We start from the raw sequence: 12,816 nt of genomic DNA, 5'->3' as shown, positions 1-12,816 counted from the left end.
AAATCCAATTGAATACAGGGGTGTAATTTTTAACAGTCGAGAGTGTGTTGCTGGGAAAGCACAACAGGTCAGACAGCATCCGAGGAGCAGGAGAATTAATGTTTTGGGCATAAGTCCTTCATCAGGAATGAGGCCTGTAGGCTGGCGCTGAGAGATAACTGGGAGGAGGGTGGGGTGGGTAGCTGAGAAAACAGTAAATGGATGAAGCTGAGGGAGAAGGTAATAGGTCAGAGGGGGGGAAGTGATGGACAGGTCAGGAGGGCAGTGCCAAATAGGAGGCTTGGAACTGGGATAATGTGGGGGGAGGAGAAATGAGGAAACTATTGAAATCCACATTTATCCCGTGTGGTTGCAGAGTTCCATGGCGGAATATGAGATGTTTCTCCTCCAGACGTTGGGTGGTAACGGTTTGGCGGTGGAGGAGGCGCAGGACCTGCATGACCTTGATGCTGTGGGAGCGGGTTTTGAAGTGTTCGGCCATAGGGAAGTGAGGTTGGTGGGTGCGGGTGTCCCAGGGATGTTCTCTGAAACGATCCGCAAGAAGGCGTCCTGTCTCCCCGATGTAGAGGAGACCACGTCGGGTGCAATTGATGCAGTAGATGACATTGGTAGAGGTACAGGTAAATTTCTGATGGATGTGGAAGGATCCTTGGGGCTTTGGACAGCTGTGAGGGGAGTGGTGTGGGTGCAGGTTTTGCACGTCCTGTGGTGACAGGGAAAAGTGCCAGGTGTGGGCTGATGAAGGGTGTGGACTTGACGAGGGAGTCACTGAGAGAATTGTCTCTCCGGAACGCTGATAGGGGTCGGAAAGGAAATATATCTTTGTTGGGGTCTGTTTGAAGGTGGCGGAGGATGATGCAAAGTATGCAGAGGTTGGTGGGGTGGACGATGAGGATTTGGAGGGGGGTTCTGTCCTTGTTGCATTGGGAGAGGTGGGGTTCAAGGACTATGGTGCGTGAAGTGGAGATGTGCTAGAGGGCATCGTCAACCACGTGGGAAGGGAAGTTGCAATCATGGAAGAAGGAGGCCATCTGGGACTTTCTGAGATGGAATTGGTCATCCTGAGAACAGATGCGGCAGAGGCGGAGGAATTGGGAATAAGGGATGGCATTTTTACAGGAGGTAGGGTGGGGGAGGAGGTGTAGTTTAGGTAATGCCCTAAACATTGATTCTCCTGCTCCTCGGATGCTGCCTGACCTGCTGTCCTTTCCCAGCAACACACTCTCGACTCTGATCTCCAGCATCTGCAGTCCTCACTTTCTCCTGTAATTTTTAACACCCAACATAGTCATTTCCTGTACTTAGGAATAGCTGCTTTACATTTCCCTGCATTATGTTTCAAAGTGTGTAAAATGGACTTCAGAATGGAGCCTATGTAGAACCCTCAGGCTGCCTGTATTTAAGTTGGACACGTGTGCATATGCAATTGTGGCACGTGTAGAGCCTAACATTGTCATCAGTGACAAATACAACCACTTTAAGGCTTTATAGTGCGTTAAGTCTTACAAATTTTTTAATAATGTGGATCACTATTATTATAGATCTAATTCAAGTCACTTTTTATTGAAGTAATTGAGTTATACTTAAGGCTTGTCAATATTAATTGTTTTGTCTTTCATCTGCAGTTGGTTTTATTTCTTTGCTGATTTATTTTCAGTGCTGGAATTGGTCGAACTGGTGTCCTTATTGCTATGGAAACGGCAATGTGTTTAATTGAAAACAGCCAACCTGTATACCCACTGGATATTGTTAGAACAATGCGAAACCAGCGTGCCATGATGGTACAGACGTCGGTAAGATTTTGATAATGTGTGAAAAAAATGAAGCCATTTATTGTAATTAATTTTCAAAATCCTAAAAGAAACAGGACTGTTTTATGGTTTTGGCCAATCTTTTATCCTCCTATTTCCCAGATTATTTTCTTTATTTTCCATCAATATCCTGCATTATTCCCTGACTGAGACAGTGAGCAAAATATCATTTTCTGTGCCTTCATCAGTTGCAATTGTAAGTTGTTTTGAGATGTGTGAAATCTATGCAGATATAGTCTCCTGTTTTCTGGAAATAGTAAACTTACTTCCTAACCTTATATGGCAACAGTAGACTGTAATTTTGATTTCAGTTGGACAATGCTTTGTAATTTTCATTTTCTGACAGAATACTAAATCAAGCCTCTTCAATCTTATGCACCATCTTGAATTCTGGAATGCACAGTTTCTGTCAGAACATAGTCAGGTGACACTGCAAGTCTGGCTCTACGTCTTCCTACTGCTATCTAAACTAAATCTTGTTATCCCCTAAACTACTATTTTTCTGATACTGCTCTTGCACAGCTTCGAAGACTGACTTGAATGTCAGAGCCCATATTTTCACATACACAGGTTTTCAAGTCCTTACTTATTTATCTCTACCAAACCTTACTGGTTAACTACCTTCATAGGAAGCTCACTCACCAAAAGTGCATCCAGACTGTTCTGCTGTAACCCAGTAGTTGCATCCTCGTGCAACCTCATGTTATAGAAAATCGCACAATAGAAATAAAGCGATCTAAGGGAAAAACAGAGATTGGGCAAACACCAAAAACAAATCAGTAAAAGTTGTAACAAAAACAGTAGTTAGCCTGACACATATGATGTTAAAATCACATATTTTAATGAAATAATATAATAAATTTAACACATTACGGGGTTCTTGAATTTGCTGAGTTATATAGTATCAGGAGAAAATGAGACCTGCAGATGCTGGAGAGTCAGACTCAAAGAGCATGGCACTGGAAAATGCATGGCAGGTCAGGCAGAACCCAAGGACCAGGAGAATCACTGTTTCAGGCATTAGCCCCTCATCATGAATGGGAAATGGGCTGAGAGATAAATGGGGGGTGGAAGTGGAGCTGGGGGCTAAGGTAGATGGATGAATGCAGGTTGGGGGGGGTGATAGGTTGCTTGGGGGGGTTGGTGGGGAAGGGTTGGAGCAGATAAGTGGGAAGGAAGATGTTCAGGTCAAGAGGGTGGTACCAAGTTGGAGGGTTGGAATCTAAGATGGGGTGGGGAGATTTGGAAACTGATAAAGTCAGTGTTGATGCTGTGTGGTTGTAGGATCCCAAGGCAGAAGATGAGGTGTCCTTACTCCTGTTGGCAGGTGGCTTTGATTTGGCAGTGGAGGAGGCCCAGGATTTGCACATCATTGGGGGAGTAGGAAGGGGAGTTGAAGTGGCCACAGGGTAGTGAGATTGGGTGATGTATGCCGAACAGAGATGTTCTCTGACTTACAGTACTGTAGTAAAACAGGGGCTGAGGGTCATCAGCATCATCATTACTTTCAGGTGCAGGGTTAAGACGAAGTGGATGGCTGTGGTTAGTTGTCCTCAGACTGTTTCCTAGGGGGTTGGCTTAAAAAAGGCATCTAGTTTTTGCTGCATTATTATCTATCTTTTTTCATAAAGAAGTTGTTCATAGTATTCCAGATAAGACCTAACGCCACAAACTGCAGTTGTGCTGTGTTCGGTATTGTAGTCATTGTCTTCTAAGATCTGCAACTGCTGCTCAACTTCCCTCGGGATAGAAGACAAAAGAGAAATGGAAAGTTCTCATGGTGCTGCATCCTGGATAACTACTACTTCATCTCTAGCTTCACTATACCCCCCAGCAACAAGTTGTTGTAGATCAGCCTGCACATTTTCAAACCCAACTTGGTTTGCAAGAACGACACAATGTTCTTTGATTGCTAGAAGCTCCCCTGACAGTTCAATGCTTTTAAAATCATGAAGAAAATCTGGGAGAAGTTTCTGCCAAACTGCATGCAACCAATCCTTACTGACATCACCCCAAGGCATCCACAGTGATGTCAATAGCATTCTTAATGTTAAAATTCTTCCAAAATTGAAGACCACCGTCCTCATTATCCCCATCAGTAGCTGCAACAGCTTCCTGAATATGCGCTTTAAATAATAAGTTTTAAAAGCTGCTATTGCATCCTGGTTCACAGATTGAATGAGAGAGGTTGTGTTCAGAGGTAGAAATAGCACTTTGGTGAACTTTCTGAAAACATCAATGGTGGGAGAATGGCTTGGTGCATTGTCCAGAACGAGAAAAATCTTGAAATCCAAATCTTTTCTCCTGTAATAATTTCTAAAAAACATCCTTGAAAACATCAACAACAAGATTAGAAAAATCTGCCATGTCATCCAACCTCTTTTGCTGCAAGTAAATACCTAGAGCAGACTTGACGTAACCGGGGATGGAATCCTGTAATAGCCAATGGGAGTTCATGTTTTAAAAAAATTGTTCCCCAATTTACAATCACGTTACAGCCAAATCGCATGGCAAGCAAATAAAATAATGTGCAGTTTGCACCAGAATCTCCCATTATCGTTCTTGGTAGAGAAATTCCATACTGGAGGCACAAAGTCAGAAAATTACATCTTCTGTTAATTAGATAATAGGTGCAGGAGTAGGCCATTCTGCCCTTTGAGCATGCACCACCATTCAATATGATCATGGCTGATCATCCTTAATCAGTATCCTGTTCCTGCCTTATCTCCATAACCCTTGATTCCACTATTCTTGAGAGCTCTATCCAACTCTTTCTTAAATGAATCCAGAGACTTGGTCTCCACTGCCCTCTGGGACAGAACATTCCACACAGCCACCACTCTCTGGGTGAAGAAGTTTCTCCTCATCTCTGTCCTAAATGGTCTACCCCGTATTTTTAAACTGAGTCCTCTGGTTTGGCACTCACCCATCAGTGGGAACATGTTTCCTGCCTCCAGAGTGTCCAATCCTTTAATAAGCTTATATGTCTCAATCAGATCCCCTCTCAGTCTTCTAAACTCGAGTATACAAGTCGCTCTAGTCTTTCAGCATAAGGTAGTCCTGCCATTCCAGGAATTGACCTCGTGAACCTACGCTGCACTCCCTCAATAGCCAGAATGTTTTTGCTCAAATTTGGAAACCAGAATTGCACACAGTACTCCAGGTGTGGTCTCACCAGGGCCCTGTACAGCTGCAGAAGAACCTCTTTGCTTCTATACTCAATCCTCTTGTTATGAAGGCCAGCATGCTATTAGCCATCTTCACTACCTGCTGTACCTGCATGCTTACCTTCATTGACTGGTGTACAAGAAGACCCAGATCACTTTGTACTGCCCCTTTACTTAAATTGATTCCATTTAGGTAGTAATCTGCTTTCCTGTTCTTGCCACCAAAGTGGATAACCATATATTTATCCACATTAAACTGCATCTGCCATGCATCTGACCATGCACCTAACCTGTCCAGGTCACCCTGTAATCTCCTAACATCCTCCTCACATTTCACCCTGCCACCCAGCTTAGTATCATCAGCAAATTTGCTAATGTTATTACTAATACCATCTTTTATATCACTAATATATATTGTAAAAAGCTGTGATCCCAGCACTGATCCCTGTGGTACCCCACTGGTCACTGCCTGCCATTCCGAAATGGGGCTGTTTATCACTACTCTTTGTTTCCTATCAGCCAACCAATTTTCAATCCAAGTTAGTACTTTGCCCCCAATACCATGCGCCCTAATTTTGCTCACTAACCTCCTGTGTGGGACTTTATCAAAGGCTTTCTGAAAGTCCAGGTACACTACATCTACTGGATCTCCCTCGTCCATCTTCAGAGTTACATCCTCAAAAAATTCCAGAAGATTGATTTAAAATTTTTTATCCTAACCTTCAGATCACTTAACCTCAATGTTCTTATGGCCAGAAAGCTGGAAAAAGGAGAGTTGCATGTTGGGACAAAGCAGAATCCCGGACACAGCAGAGGCTGTGGAAATTGACTGAGAAGTAGAAGGTTCCAATGGACAATTTCCCCAATTTAGCACTGTTCAAAAGAATCTGTTCATAGTGGAGATTTGTTGGGTTCTGCTTCCGTTTGTAGCTAACCAAGAAACCTAGTCTAAATACTAGATGACTATTAAATCCAGTCCCAAATTATCACTACCCCCCGTGCTCTGCCAAAGTACACCTCCCTGACCCCTTACACCCACAGGAACCCTAATAACAGTCCCTCCAACCAGTTCCAACCCAATACAATTCATACTGCCGCAACAGTCCTCCCACACCCCTACCCCACTCTGATACCTGACAACCCACCCTGTCATAGTATCTGGCTGTGCTGTTGGATACTCAAATCTCAGAACACAGCATACTGCCATAGATGAGGTTATGGTTTGACTTCCAACACTATCCCCCCGACCCCCACCCCCGCCACCAACCACCACCACCCCAAGCTATCCTGCATTACAAGGGAACTGTGTTGCTTTAATTGGAACATCTGACTAGAACTGCAGAGCTCAGTATTAACCGGGAGACAAAATAGTGTGAATTAGTAATCTGACTGTGATTACTGATCCTCGGGATATTTGGGCTACTGTGACCTCAACCATTACAAAGATCTCCAAATGTTTTGCAGAACATATGTGCACGCTACATTTTCAAGTCTTCCTCATTTTCTTTGCTCCACGTGTAATGATTATCTTTTCATTAATTTTACTTACTGTCTTCATACCTCAGTACATTGCCATCTCCATCCCTGTTTTCATAAACCTCCCAAGTATCCTTTTGTTTTACTTTGATTTTCCAAGAGAAAAACAGATCAAAAGAAAAACTTGTCATTCCTTAACAAATGCTTAATAAAGAGCTTCCTAGAAGTGCTTCAGATTTTGTGGCTATTCTTTGTGAGTGTTGGAAGCCATTGGTCATGTCATGGGTAGTGTATAATCTTTGAACAACAAGGTATGAACTGATGTTGTTCTTTCGTGCAAAATTATTGTATAATTCTTTGTCATAGCCAATTGATATCATGTTTGTTCCAGTTTGAGTTAATGGAATCACATTTTAAGTGAGATTTAATTTTTTCAGAGTCAATACAAATTTGTATGTGAAGCCATCCTACGTGTATATGAGGAAGGTTTAATTCACCCGTTGGAAGCATGCCAGGCTGCAAGTTAGTACCGGTGTCGGAGAATGTTGACTAATTTCTACACATTGAAACAAATCTGAAAATGTAGTACACATCTCAGTGCTTGGCCTGCTCCGTAAGTCTGAAAGAAAGCCGCTTGACGATTGAGCACATCTGACGACTAACACGTTACACCGATGGTTAAATAAGGAATATATCTGTAAATCTTTGTTAAATGGGCACCACATTTTATGATATTGTCCTGTGTTTCAAGTTATTAATTTTGTCATTCTGACGTATCTTTTCAAGAAACTGCTGAGGACCAGGATGCCTTTGAAATTAAAAAAGCTGATGGCAGTTAAAATTTAGTCCATGACACAACATATAGCAGTGAGCTTGTTTAAAGCCCAGTAATGCAATGGAAACAATTTAATGGTTCTGGTTAATGCTGCTAACTTTTTTTCCCCCTTCATTTAATCACCTAATGGTTATTGGTTGAAAACGCTTAACTTCTGATTGTTTAGGATTATTTATTACTTAAATGTCACCTCATTCACAGGTTATAAACATCTCTATTCCATGAACTCAGAGCAGATTTTAATTGGAAATCACTCCAGCTTTCTATACTGTAGGACAATACTGTTTAACTGTGTGAATGTTGGTATGCACAGTTGGTGAAGTCACATATTCGACCCTTCTGATTCGATTAACGTTTAATGAATTTTTCATACATTTTAAGTAAGGAATCAAGAAGTGCAACACACACGCTGCAGTGCATGTGATCCTTTATTGCGAATCATGTAAAATAGGATAACTTGGTATTTAATTTAGTCGAGCTCCCAATTTTGAATCCCAGCTTTCACTTGGTGTTCGGACCTGTCTGTCCTCATAGGACATTATACTTCTCAACTAGTTTTTAGGCCATAGAATGGAGCTCTGGTTACATTCAGACTGAGGGGAAAATGTCATGGAATCAGTCCCCAACAATTTCACGAAATTAGTGCAAAGCCACAAAGTCGGGGACTTTTGGCAAAAAGAAGGAGCAAGTAAACGAAAGATGGTTCAATTTGCCAAATATCAGAATGTTAGGTTATTCAGGCTGAATCAAATGTTTTATATATTGTATTTTTGAACGTTCAAAATGTGGATACAATAAACCGTAGTAAATTAATAATTTGGAATAATCTAAATAGTCCACTTCCTTTGCTGCAGTGAGAGACACTAACCTGGCTTGTCTTTCTGTGTTATTTGTCGAGTGTTTTTAGTTTCTGGGATACACTACAATCCAATAGGATCGAGAATAGTTTAGTTCAGCGCAAAATAGTACATCGCACTGAATTTTTAATGTGGTACCACATGAAAGAAATTTCAGATTTTGAGAGATTTTCACCTATGTGCTTTAATTTTGTACAACTTCATTTTACATTCACATTTAGTTAATTTTGTAACTAGGCTCACTGTGTGATGAATTGCTCCAGCTCACAGCACTTCTGTTGAAGTTGTATTGTTAAGAGGATGCACAAGTTTGTCCGATTCAAATCAGACTTTCTTGCAGCCAGTCAGACAGAAATTTGTGGACATGTTAAATGTTTCTGGCCAGCCTAACATCTCTTCCTCAACCAAAGAAGGAAGAGAGGTATTAAATGGATGGGATGCAGAAGATTTTATTATATTTGTACCACAATGAAACTATTCCATGAAACACCTTTTATACAGTTGGTAAAGGAAAAGCAGTTTGTTTTTCTCATTGTTCCAACAATTTTAAAATTTCATTCTTTTGTTATTGAATTGTAATTACTATACAACGTAATAGAATAAACCAGTATTGTTATGAAAGTATGATTATTTCACTGTGGGATTAGTGCCAATTAAAACAACTTTTTGACACATCAAACAAATAATTCGTCTAAGTATAGGTATAACTGAAGGTATGCTGTACTGAGCAACGTTTCATGTAATTTGACACCATCTACCTGCCAAAAGAACCAAAGTCTTATACTGTTCAGTGCTGTCTCACCAGTCCAAAGTCCTGTGCCAAGTGTTGTAATTTGCAGAAATACCACTTTGTGCAATATTGTTCTTGTGATTTGCTCTGGGTATGGGTCAGTGGAGATGGTAAAGGTGCATTACTCTGCAGAAGTCACTCATTTGCCCTTGTATACCCTTACCTATATGGCGTTTGCTTCAGTTGGTGTTGTTTACTTGCACATGTTAAAAACTTAAATAGATGTAAAATTGCTGCTGTTATATTTCAGGACATGTGCTTTTAAATTGAGCAGCATGTTCATTTTATAATACATAACCTTGTCGATTCCAATGCTATCATTTCTCCTTAAGCTGCAGCTATTGTGAAATTTCCTCTACAAGCCTGTCTGAAATGTGGTGTGATAGCAACACTAACATGAAACCAATTGGACAAAGTGATTTACTGCCATCTGATTGCCCCAAATTGATTTTACTATTTCTCTCCTTTTCAGGATCAATGCTTGTCACTCTTTCCCCAGCCACTGTCTGGGACTATCAGGTGTATTATAATATTAGACTAATGGCATCAAGAGGAGTGAAGTTAGGAAACACTTACAAAGATTGAGAAGTTTATATCTCTCATACCAAGTAGAATACTCTCCTAAAACTTGTTGTTTTAGAATGAGGTACTTGTTTGAAGAAGAGAAATATTAAATAGAAAGAAGTGAGCAAGAAGTGGGATTAGATCATGTAGGTTGTATGGAGAAATGCACATGTGTAAACTTGATGAATTGTGTGTCCTTTTACTGTGCTGTAACATTGTAATAAATGATAAATCAGTCATAGCTTTAAGATGTCTGGTGAAACAGCCAGAGGAGTTTGTCTCTTTATATAGAGTGAATTATGATCCAGAATGCACCACTAGAGAGTTTGGTGCAAACTGATTCATGAATGACATTAAAAAAGGAAATTGCATGTAGACTTAAAAATGACATTTATCAGATCAATGGCAAATGAGACTGACTGGATAACTTTACAATGCACTGACAAGGGCACAATGGGCCAAGTAGCTGCCTCCTGATTCTGTGCTTCCAAGATGATCTATCAGACATGCATTTATATTTATATATGTATCTGTAAAGAAAATAAGTTATTTTAAAATCTACATGCATCTACATATTTCTGGCTTCTGAGAATATTGTTAAAAACAAAGGTGAGGTATGAAGGGGATGATTAATCTTGAAAATGATCAATGATTAATCTGCAGGTCTTAAGTTGAATATTGCAATTCACATTTTCTTTTACTGACGTCAATGCAATCTACAGCAGCTGAACTGACAATTAATTTTGATGTACAGAGATCTTTTATTACTGGTCCCTCTACAATAGTCCTGCACTCTGCATTAGTTGAAAGGCCCCACGAAAGAAATCCATGTTGGTTGTAATGTATTTTCAATTTGTGAACATGACAATCGAAAAAGAGGCAGGCATTAGGGAGTGTATGAAAGGCTGGGAGCTCCTGCTCCTCCTCTTCTGTAAGAAATGTGATAAAACATACTTACCTTCTGAAACCATTTCTTTTTTCACTCCCAATTGGTCTTTGAGAGCCTAAATCAAATAAATTAATGAAATGTCATATCCTCTCTGTGTTAGGCACTTTCGTTTATTGCTAGCCATTGCAGAACAAATGGCAGCACAACTGTACTTGTCACATAGGGAGAAGGTGTCATATTGCACATTGCTTAAAAAATATTTTACCCCTCTGCCAGTCATTGAGGGGGGAAGTTAGGAGGAAATAGTATTAAGGTCATTGTGTCAGTACAGCCTATTGTCTAATGCATACAACAGTCTAGCAAGTCTCCCCAAACAGTAGATAAAATCACATTAGGCACATGAACACAGATTATTAGTCTTATACTTTCATACTGTCAATTTAACCCTTCTGAAACACTTCTAATACAGGAAATGTGTGCTTGACTGCAAGTTTCAAACCTTATAATTGTGAACATAAGGCAGTAAGCAGTATCTCATACAATGGCTGCAGGACTAATTTCCTCCCAATTTACCCTTTAATGGTTCGAAGAAGGGTAAAATATTTTCTAGCATTGTGCAATGTGGCTGCTTCTCCCTACATGACAAGTACAGTTGTGCTGCCATTTGCCAGTGTCTAACAACAAATGAGAGAGCCCTAGCACAGGGAAGTAGGGCACTTCATTAATTTATGTAAATCAGGCTCTCCTATACCAAGTGAAAGTGATGATGGTTCCAGAAGGTAAGTATATTTTATTGCATTTCTTATAGACCAGGAGGAGCAGGAGCTCCTAACCTTTCAGGCAGTGCTTAATGCCTGAAATCTTTTCGATCCTCATGTCCAAATCTGGTGTCTGATGCCTTTCTGCATGCTGGAGATAATTTCCAAAGATCGTAGTTTAGCTTACTGCCAGACAATAATTGCATAAGTCAAAGTTAATGAGGTCTGTTCCTAATATGTGTTCCTTTATGATGATAACTTTTACAACACAATCTTTAAATGCAAACTATAAATTAATTTTAGTTTTGTTATTTCAGTATTAGTTCCATATACTGCCAACTACCATTTTTCAGAAAATGTTAAATATCAGACTTGTACAAAAGTTGGTCTCATAATCTATATTATATGCATAAATCACTCATCAGGTTTATAAATCATACAAGATTAAGTGGAGGTGCAATTTGTATGATGAATTTTACAGTACTGGGCATATAATGTTCAAGATCTAGTTTATGAATTAAGTATACATATTTCATCTCTACAATAAGACATAAAATGCATGAGTGTGATTTACATTTCATTTGCTCTCAAGGAAAAATATGGACTTGACTTCTTCATTACGACTAGTTGAAACAGTGCAACTTGCGCACAGTAAATCCTTTTCTTATGTACGATGGAATTTTTTGACTTTGTATTTCAGTGTAGAATTTTGTCCACCAGAAAGTGTATATGAACATTTAAATTTGTGCTCGGCATATTGTTCCAAATCTTTTAGCCTTGGCTCAATGATAGCATCTTTGGTTGCTAAAACAAAAGCTGGGCTAAAGCCATAATCCAGAGACATCAACATATAATTACAGGGCTTCTGGTGAACAAGGCACCCCACGAGGAATACAAAATGAGAAAAATGCTACCACGGAGTAATTCATGTCAGTACAGTGTAGGCATAAATCGCATTCATGTTTTGCTCAGGGTTACCAAAAAAAGTAAAATCCAGAATTGTGTTTCGCTCCGGAGATTTATGTGATGATTACATTTTATCTTGTTCATGGAACTGAATGAAAATATTATTAACTGAATTTTAAGAGCTTAATTTAATTTTATATTTTGGTTTGCTCTTAGTACATGCAATAAAACTTCATAAAGCTGAATTGTTTAAATAAGTAAATTTCACTTATTTATGGCTTGTAGTATACATTACTTTAAAATTTGGAGCGAGCAGCATGAGAGGATCAAGGCATGAGCCATTGTTATTTCTTTTCCACAAGGTGAAACTTATTTGTTCAAAAGTACAAATGAGTAAAAGTCAAACCTGCATTGAGCTGTATGTCATTGCTGTATTTTAATTATCCAATAGGACTAACACAATAACTTGTTGTACTGACAGTTACTTACCCAGTCTATTTTGAACTTTAATTGATGTGCCAAGTGGCCAGGTAATTTGGTACTTGACTCTTCTACCATAAATTTGTGAGCAAAACAGCTTGTTCACGTTTTTGTAAAAACGGGTTCATTCATAAAATTAAAATCTGCATTGATCCTGCTAAAAGTGTACTTCCCGATGACTAAACAGGAGCTGTCCGATGAATATTTCTGGGAATCTAACGCCACAGTAAGCTTGCAACTCAGTTTTTAAATAACTCAGATTTCAGTGTTTTGTATTAACATT

At 39.6% G+C, this 12,816-nt stretch overlaps 1 protein-coding gene across 5 annotated transcripts in view; it reads left to right on the top strand.

The window, feature by feature from the left end:
- The window catches only part of LOC140480570 (tyrosine-protein phosphatase non-receptor type 3-like), a 220,608-nt gene extending 210,189 nt beyond the window's left edge, over positions 1-10,419 (top strand). For all 5 annotated transcript variants that reach the window (XM_072575577.1, XM_072575574.1, XM_072575576.1 and 2 more), the window contains 2 exons: positions 1,658-1,793; positions 6,892-10,419. In XM_072575577.1, coding sequence (XP_072431678.1) covers positions 1,658-1,793; positions 6,892-6,981 — 226 coding nt within the window. In that variant the 3' untranslated portion in view covers positions 6,982-10,419. The remainder of the gene's footprint in view (positions 1-1,657; positions 1,794-6,891) is intronic.
- The last annotated feature ends 2,397 nt before the right edge of the window (positions 10,420-12,816 follow it).

The sequence above is a fragment of the Chiloscyllium punctatum genome, chromosome 8, assembly GCF_047496795.1.
Source record: "Chiloscyllium punctatum isolate Juve2018m chromosome 8, sChiPun1.3, whole genome shotgun sequence".
Taxonomy (NCBI): Eukaryota; Metazoa; Chordata; class Chondrichthyes; order Orectolobiformes; family Hemiscylliidae; genus Chiloscyllium; species Chiloscyllium punctatum.
Note: the sequence above shows the minus strand (reverse complement) of the source record. Positions and strands in the feature narration are given on the sequence as shown.